We start from the raw sequence: 9,400 nt of genomic DNA, 5'->3' as shown, positions 1-9,400 counted from the left end.
GATGAGTTCGAATCTGGGAAAATATAATTTTCAGGGTCACTGATAGAGATTTGCTTAATTTCCCGTTAGTGTTGTCCCTCGTTTTGTAGGTTTTCTCATCACAAACTTTCGCACCAGGGAACTTGGATGAATGCAAACTGGTCGTTTGCTGTCCACGATGGACCTCAAGAGTGACAAAACCGATCATGTATTGCAGAAATTCCAGCAACTTATTGAGTAGTGTGCTCTGTCAAAACAGATAGCTGTTTGTGATTTGTACTCGACAATAAATAAAGCTAAAATTAGGTTAAATCAGCGTTTCTAGCACGTACATCAGCTTCTTGAGCTGCAAATGAACGAAAGGCAGTTTTGTGAGGGAAGAACATTGGCCCCTTTTTGACAACGCACCGGAAAGCTGTAAATTGTGGAACCTGGTTAAGACGATATTCGGAGTCCCAAAATTGAGGAGACTCGTCCAGACGCGAGATCAAGTGGCAGTTCAACTTGGGAATTCCCATGCACTCGTTTTGTTACCAGTCGTGTGAAACTGAACAGCGACGCAAAGCTAATCCATATTGGTGTTTTTACTTAAACTGGCGACAGAACACATGCAATGAAGGTAATACACTACTCATAAGTTCACTGGGTTCAAGTAGAAACGCTAAGTTCGTCTAATTTGGTTTCAAGTGGAACATAAAGCTGACGAAAATTCGGGAACCGTGCCTACCTGATGAGCCCCAAGAAGGGTGAAACCGGTCGTGAGCTGTCGAAGAGTTTTCAGCAACCTCGTGAGTAGTTTCCTCTATGAAAATATACTGCAATATCTCAAATATCGTGCCACCTGAAACATGAGGCGGCCTGTGTGTAGCACATTCAGTTATAGAATATCATAAACGAGAGATTCAGTTGAGTCTCTCGTGAAAACCAAATTGATTTGCACATGAGTGTACTTCTTGAAAACAGTCCAATTTGGGTTCAAGTAGAACACGACGGTTGACGGAAACCCAAGAAGGGTGAAACCGGTCGTGGGCTGTCGACGGATTTTCACCAACCTTATGAGCAGTGCATTATGTCTATACATGTATCACGGTATCTCGAATATCGTTGCACCTGAAACATAAGGCAGCTCGATGCAACATATTCAGTTGATTGAAAGCAACATAATCGAGAGATTCAACTGCGTTCGGGGTAAGTCTCCCTCCAAAGCGTGTCTTTCGCTAACCTATGAGGAAATTGACGAAAGTGGCGAAAGAATCATTCGCCCCCTGCTTAGGAGCCATTTATGCGCCCATGCAAGCATTGTTTTGGAGCACTGCTGGTTGTGAGAGACCTAGGCACAACCATCAACATGCATAAACTAGGGAAAATCCGTCCGACTTCTCTCCTATTCACGTCCGATGGCAAATCGGTGTTCGGTTGGACAAAGCTCATTCACAAATCGCGCTTTTTGTCCAAGCGACCGATTTTCTTAGGTTAATTATTAGGGACTGAACGAGGTCGACAGCTTCGATTTTGCGGAAGACTCACCTGGAATCCAGCTGAATCTCTCGTTTGTGACGTTTTCAAGCAATTTCATGTAACTAAATGTTTCCATTAGCATAGGAGCAGCGTAACCGGAAGAAGGGGCTGGACAGTGCCCGTCGATTAGCGGACAAACTTCAAAAGACTGTTCGAGTGATCAACGTGTGACGTCACGTCTGTGGTCAGTCATTTATGCTGTTGGATGATGCTTACGAGATTGGAACAGTCAGTCGTTCTGACTGATGCCTGTGCTTTGTGTGAATCACCAGTGCCATTCTGCGTGCAAGGTGATTTTATTGAGCCTGGTCAAATAGTACATTGGGACTTTCGACCAAGGTATCCAGAACACTGTGGGACGAAATGCTGTCTTGTGCAACGCCAACTTTCAGTTGCCTGCTCCTCGCCTCTAATTAGGCGGTTTTGTAGCCCCCGTAACAGATTTTGTACGCTAAGTCATTCTCATTTGATTGGTTAATGGAGGCCTCAAGGTGTACCAAGTGTACGCTGATCGAATTACCAATTATGAGGCAGTACGAATTCCCCTAACAGTGTGTACGTCGTTTATAGGTCGGTTCTGTTTTTTTAGTTTCATCTGATCGTGCGCCTCCTCAAAGAAAGTTACCAGACAGCTGACCCACTGTAGCATCCCTCTCTCCTAGTAACCTCATACCACTGTGGTCCTGTTTATCAGTAAACTTACAACGACTTGTTTCATGGCTTGAAAGGCATCCCTCTAGTTCCCGTCAACCTTACGGACAGAATTTGTGGATCTGGTTTTGACAGGATACTCCGCTGAATCCAGCTGAATCTCTCGTTTACGATGGTCCGCCCCAGCCGAATGGGCTGTCTCAGGCCACCTCATGTTTCATGTTGTTTGACATTCAAGATGTCACAGTGCGGTGTCGTCTAGACTTAAAACATACTCATAAGGTTTCTGAAAACCCTTTGACAGCCCACGATGGGTTTCGCTCCTTTTGGGGCTCATCAAATAGGCGCAGTTTTCGAGTTTCCCTCAACTCCGTGTTTTACTTGGATCCAAATTGCACGGAATTCGGCACTGATCTGCCAACTAATTTGGTTTTTGACAAGGAACTCACTTGAATCCCAGCCGAATCTCTCGTTTATGAAGATCATTGTAAACGAGAGATATGATTGACATCCAAGTTAATCTCACGTGAAATTCAAAGTAGAATGCAAATTAACTGCCTGAGAGAATTCAATCTTGACCTTGGCTTCAGGGACATTCAGTTCAAAAGTGCGAGGTGATGTCACCGCCGGAATTTCAACCTCAACTGAAATTTTGTCTTGTAATTGAAGCCAACTTATAACAAAAAGCCGGGAATCTGCTTCATTCTCATTGATGTTCATTAGTGGTATATGTATGACGAAATTCTGGGGATTCTGGGACCCACGAAATCCCGGTCAGTAGTTTGACCCGTTAAACCGTTTGGTCACGTGTGGATGATCAACAGTGCGATTAGCCCGCATTTAGACGGGATGTGGATCCAGTAAATGAAGGCGGAATGGCGTTGTATCCCCTTCAAGTACTGATCAGATGCTCATGTTCAACGTAGTGGCCCTGAGGTCGTGGTTTCGGGGCCCGCCAGAGTATGGTGAGGTGCGTACTTCTAATGATTACCGGATGTCCAGCTGTCCTTCCCGGCTTTTCTGGAATAGACTGACCTTACTTACTACATTTTGTTGAATTCTAATGTTTGAAAGTTCGAAGCTTTGAAACACGTCAAATGAATTGACCCCTTTATAGTCTGCACAACACTGTTCCGCATTTTTAGTCAAACAATCCTTGGGAGTATCCGGAACTGAAATGTCGAAATGCTTACAGAACGGTTTAACTGAAAAACACGTTACAGTGTTTTTGACTGAACTGACCAATATTCCAAGAAGCTTCGACAATTCCAGTATGTATTTCAGCATGAGCCTCGGGATGTACTTGGAATCTTTTTCTAACATGATGGAGAGCACACAGGCGTGTCATGCACACCCAACTGCGCACTGACGATGTCTCCTCGTATGATGATGAAACGTTTCGTCAAGCCAATAGCCAAGCTCGGCGAACAGATCAATAGCCGCCTGATCAACAACCAATCAACTCACCCGGGGCACGAATAGTTCAACACGGAGAACAACCAATTAAATCTGTCCCAACGAAAACGGTTATTCCATTGGCAGTTGTGTAGTCAAATTACGTCCGGAGCTGATTCTCCTAATAAGCCTATATAACCACCTTCTATGAGTTCTTACTTATTTCCTCAAACATTTTCACCGCAGCTTGAGCAATGCACGATGGAGTTGACGAGGTGAATGGCTTGTGTGCCTTTTGTGGTCCCTAGTACACTGGCAGTTACTGTTTGAGGTGTGTGGACCGACACGGATCATTTCGGGGAGCAGTGTGGGATAACCTGGTGTATGGTTGTGAATCAGAGACTGTCGGCACTCCGAAGCAGGTTGGATAGATCACCGACTGCGCATACCTGTACCTGTTTTTCTATCAAAATGCTAAAGAATGAGAGGTGGCGACCAAAAAACCAACCAAAGAAGATCACAAGGGTCACGAGAAATTCCAGAGCCTTTGTTTGGAGGGACATCACCGTCAGGATGGCCTGCTGTGATCTTGCTAAAACCTAAACGATCCATTGAACGAATTCTTGAATGTGCGGGATTCTTGGATTGAGTATATCAGCCTGTCAGAAGACCTTGAATGCAGAGTTTAAGAAAGTGCCAATCGCCAAACAGGTTATCGGACTGAAAACTTCAGTGGTCAATCTCTAAGTTATGAGTAAAAACACGCTCGAGGACTGCTCCTACCTGATAAGCCTCAAGAAGGGCAAAACCGGTCGTGCGTGGTCGACGAGCTTTCAGCAACCTTATGAGTAGTGTATTACTTCTATGAAAAGATTTGTGATATTTCGAATATCGTACCAATTGAAACATGAGTCGGCCTGGGCTTAAAACATCAGTCGAGCAGCTAGGTTTGCGTACCAAATCGGTATGCAAATTAGTGTATCTCGCTACGACTTCCTTTTTCACTTCATTGTGTAGGATCATACTGTGTGGCTCCATCAAAACAAGTTTGGTCGTTCACTGTCCCAGCCATCTGTCGTCCTAAAACGGTAGACAAGGGAACAAAACAGCGTGAGCTCTGTTTGGAACTGGCGGTCCCAAGATTTAATCCCCTGATTGGTTGGACAAAAAGATTGCTATGTACACAATAAAAGGATTGAAGACAAAAAAATGGTTATAGGGAGGAGTTGAGAAGGGTATAAGAATACAAACGGTCCATTGCATATCCTTTCCTGTCAGGTGTGATCACATGGCTTGGTTTTTTTAAAGAATTAGTCGAGCAAACGAGTGTTTGGTTGTGAACGGGTCGGTCATGTGAACCAATTGCTCTATCTCTGCAGATCGTTTGTTATGGCCTTGTTTATGGCCTTAGCTTTTCTGCAAGTCCAACCTGATCCAGGGCAAGTGCGGGGCTGGTTTGCAACAGGTTCTTTCTGTGCAAAACTGTAGTGCCAACTGGAAATGTTGGTGCATTCAGAGGAGCCCAGGTTACTTGAATGGTACGGTTTTGTAGGGTGCAGCTGAAATGAAGGTCAACAGAATCATGGATTGAGACAACGGTCATGTGGTCACGTGGTTTGCTGTGAAAATTGGCGTAAGCGAAAATTTGAGAAAAGATCGATCTGGTCTCTGACTGGATCTCTGACTGTCGCAGTGAGCAGTTGTCATTCCGTTCAAATCGTACACAGGCAACGATCAGTATGGTTGTCTATATTTTAGGGTATACCTAATGGGTGAAATATGGGAGTACCTGTTTTGATTTTATCGATCGCAATCCGTGACTGATTTATAAAATGTCTTCGATAGAGGTCATGGTGTCTAGCGTGCTATCTCCCCTGGTTGAAGTGCCTGAGTAGTGCTCGAAACCAGACCTCATGTTCTGGGTTCGTCTTGTTATCGCGACGTTCCCCTTATGCTAAAATGTATCAAATTCGAGGTTAATACATTCACAGTCACGTAGGTGTGGCTGAATTGATATAAGTGACGTTTTTAACGGAAATTTCGTCCTGTGAATGGAGTAAATTCATGCTGACAAGCCGAGGAGCACTCTTTTATACTTATTGGCAATCATCAGTTGTATGGATTCCCGGTGCAGCGTTCCGAATCCAAGACCATATTGCTACTCCATAGAGCTGACTGAGAGCACACTGATGATGAATCTTCATTTGGATGAAACAGAGTTTCTCGACGTTTCACCATGGACGGGCTTCGCTTACAGGACTAAATCTCCACTACTGATTACTTCTGGCAATGTAGAGTTTGCATTAAGCTATTCTTCTGAATTTGCTGAAGTAGTTTCATCTCACCTGTACCAACTACACCTTCTAGTTATTATCTTTGCTACGAAAGGCTTTATATATATATATATATATCGTTCAGCTGTAGCACCGTTTCTGTGCCTAACTGCCATACCACACAAAGAAAGCACAAGAGCTTCCATACTGCCAAGCTGCCCAAGCCTAGGCGAAGCAACTCGTAATGCAGAGGTCGGGTTCGAATCAGGAACCTTCCGATCAGTAAATTCGCGCTCTAAACACTGAGCTATCTCGTCCGGCCACGATATGCTAGGTTAAACTGGTGCATTTGTTCTCCTATTGTGACTGCATCTCAGTGAATTTTTGCCTAATACCACCTGCTTACGGGCTAAATATTCTCATGAGAATCGCAATTTAATTCAATATCAAATGAATTGTTCACTATCCCTCCAAACTTGGCGAGTTTCAAGTGAGACCTCTGAGAGATTCCACTAAAACTAAAGCCAGGACTGGAACCGTATGTATATTCTTTCTAAGATTATGTTCTCATCCCGCCGCCCCTCCTACCCACCCCCATAATAAAAGAGGAACTCTCGCCTTGCCATGCTTGTAGTGGAAGTTCCATTGAGTGGAAAGTTTAAAACCAAGACACAGCCCGGCAGAGTGAGCTAGCTATCTTAGTCCAGCGTTGAACTGATTGTAAAATTGGTAATGTGTTGGAATATTGGCAAATCCTTGGTAAACTCCTTGGAACACTCAAGTCGAGTTTGGCTCTGAATTTTAAAGTGATACCAACGCGATCCTGATCCTCAGCTTTAGGGTCCTGGGTGTCCCGATCAGCGTACACCAGTCACGTGATAATACTCTACAGGAAGGCATTCGGAGGGATACATGGTATACAGTCAGACCTCTCTACTCGACGCAAAATAAGCCGGCTGTTGATGATATCAGAGGTCTGTATGTCTTTGATACCTCCAGCTCCGTTTCGACCACACCCCACCTTAAATATATTGCTGTCACGCGTACATTTGTAGGTCCTACTGTCTCAGTGTTACAGCTCCACATTTTAATGTGGAACGAAACTTGAATGAGGACGTCATCGGATCCAGCGAATGAGACTACTCTTTGCCTATTTAAGTAGAAGGACATTTGGCCAATTCACTGTGACAATTTTTTGTATGACTACTGTTGTTGTTTTCAAGTAGTCTAGCACTAATCAAAAGCAGCATCAAATTTTCATTTCGGGAAATCTGGTAGGCAAGTATGGGATGTACAGCTTCCACCATTCGTAATAATACTAGCACCAGTGAGCAGTGTTCACTGGATATGCCGAAATAGTTCAAGAGGAATTCCGATCCCACTTACTGTTAGGAACGTGTGCGAGTAGTAGTAAGTCGAGCAGCAATCCAAACGGTTAATCACCGCGGTATTTTCTTAAACGGTAGGTTTAACTGTTCCAATAGATTTCACTAAAATTGTGTATCATCGGGAGCCAATCAGAAGTCTCCTCGAGTTCCCATACACTGTTCATTTTAGTTGGCTAACGGGACTGCACAGTAATGCGCGCGATCTTGTTCGGTCCTTCTTAGGGTGCCAAAACAGATTGCCTTCAATAGACTGTCGGCTAATGTACTCACCCATTCAGGTACTGTGCCGCTAATCTGGCCTGGTCTGCCTGGGCCATTAGCACGTAGGCTGTTCGTGACGACTCCTGATCCATCAGCGACGACGTATCGGCCGAGTAGACACCTGCCCGGTCGATTTGTATTGATAGAACGCCGGTAAACGTGGAGAATAATCGCCACAGGACCGACTCATCTGTGTTCGGCTGCAAGCCATCCACCTTGACCAGAGCTGTCTGAGTGCCCAGGACAGAAGACGGTGGCAGGGTTGTCAGCGTTTGGTTGAAGGAAGCCAACGTAGAGGCTGTGCACGTTGCTGTTGTTGTCGGTGTTGTTGTGTGATCTCCTAGACCGTTGGCGAAAGTCATGGACGATGGTAACATATCTGGTCGATTGGCCACCGCCTGACCCAACTGCTGGATGTATGGGTCAGAATGGGTGAACAGCGGCATGGGGGTTGCTCGTCCCAGAGGGTCTGACAGACCAACAAAGGCTTCTAGTGGGAGCATGGAGCAGAATGTCACTAGGTTTGGGTCGTAATTTGCGGCTGTCAAACACTGCGGACTGGAAGAAAGAAGTGAAGAGTTAGTCAAATCTGTCTGTGTGGGTCACGAGGATAGAAATGACGTGCTGATAAATACGTTGCGATAATGATCGATACACGCTAGCTTTTCTTCAGATCATGCAGAATTCCAGACAAACTCTGGTGTAACGGTGATACTACTGATGGGGGAGGCATGCGAGTAATATGCTTCCTCGTAAATCCGCTTCACGTCTCTTGAAAAGTAGAATCTATTCCGGAATTTGTGGAGTCGCTTTGTAGCACTTGCTTGCAACTGAGTAACAGTCAATGAATATCCAGAAAAGCTGAGGAAGACGCGTCCAAATAGAGGATGGATATTCAGTTTTTGTAAACAAGATGCATATGAAAGTTTTGCTTCCACGTTCAATAGTCTGTAACTGTTCAGTTGGCATTTCTCCGCAGAGAAGGCCTTCTTCCTTTCACTGGTAGTACAGACAGAATGTAGCCCGGCTAGTAAATGCAATCCGTTTCGTGTTCTAGATCGTCTGATATTTTGTTTCATTTGAGTTAAAATAGGTCGGAAGCATTTCAATTTTCTTCCTTTAGACAACAAGCACACATAGGCGAGAATGTCTGTATTTTCGTGGCGAACACAAGGACAATCAACCCTCATCCTGATGTTCAAATGATGTTTTTTCAACCGGGCGAACGTTCTACAGTTGCCTTCGGCAACTTTTATGGCCGGAGGCGAGTTCTAAATTTTGTCTGCACACAAGACACTAGTGGCGTCTGACGACAATTGGGAAACATAAATGTTTGAGAATGCTTCATTTCTTTGGAGAATTTGCAAGTGTTGACGAGCATTCCGTACGACTTAATGCACTACTCATAAGGTCGCTGAAATTTTTTCGACTGGAAGCACCACAAACGAGAGGTTCAGCTGGGTTTCAGGTGAGTCTCTCGCCAAACCAAATTTGTTCGCAAATGAGTGTATTTTGCCTCGTGGTAATGGAAGAAAAATGAGCGAAAAAGTTCGCATCACTTCAAAAGCTCCGAAATATCGTCGTTTTCTTCGGAAAAGTAAGGAACTGGGGTAGGTTGATGTGGCAGCACCACTGGCCGCACAACCAGGACATATCTGTCAACATCAGCAGCGACTGAAGGGTCTCCTGCGAAACAGGTGATTTCGCCCGGGCCGTAAAAGCTCTGTGTCATTCTCAACTGGAGAGACCACTTCAAAAGATATACCGAAAATGGCTTTTTCCAGGGAGGTGGCTGAGACCCTCCGGGGTTACTACTCAAGTTACTACTCAAATGTGCCTCAAACGACGAGTTGAAATTGGTCGATTTTGATTAGTCAGGCAATTATGATAGTTGCCGACCTCACTTTTTCGTTTACGATACTTAGTACATGTGAA

The 9,400-nt window shown here is 44.7% G+C and overlaps 1 protein-coding gene across 1 annotated transcript in view; it reads right to left on the bottom strand.

The window, feature by feature from the left end:
- Positions 1–7,472: 7,472 nt before the first annotated feature.
- Positions 7,473–9,400, bottom strand: part of T265_14239 (hypothetical protein) — a gene marked incomplete at both ends in the record, with an annotated part of 28,745 nt that continues 26,817 nt past the window's right edge. The window contains one exon of the mRNA XM_009172710.1: positions 7,473–8,023. Within this exon, the coding sequence (XP_009170974.1) occupies positions 7,474–8,023 (550 nt within the window). The remainder of the gene's footprint in view (positions 8,024–9,400) is intronic.

The sequence above is a fragment of the Opisthorchis viverrini genome (genome assembly GCF_000715545.1).
Source record: "Opisthorchis viverrini unplaced genomic scaffold opera_v5_164, whole genome shotgun sequence".
NCBI lineage: Eukaryota > Metazoa > Platyhelminthes > Trematoda > Opisthorchiida > Opisthorchiidae > Opisthorchis > Opisthorchis viverrini.
This window is presented reverse-complemented; position numbering and strand designations above follow the sequence as displayed.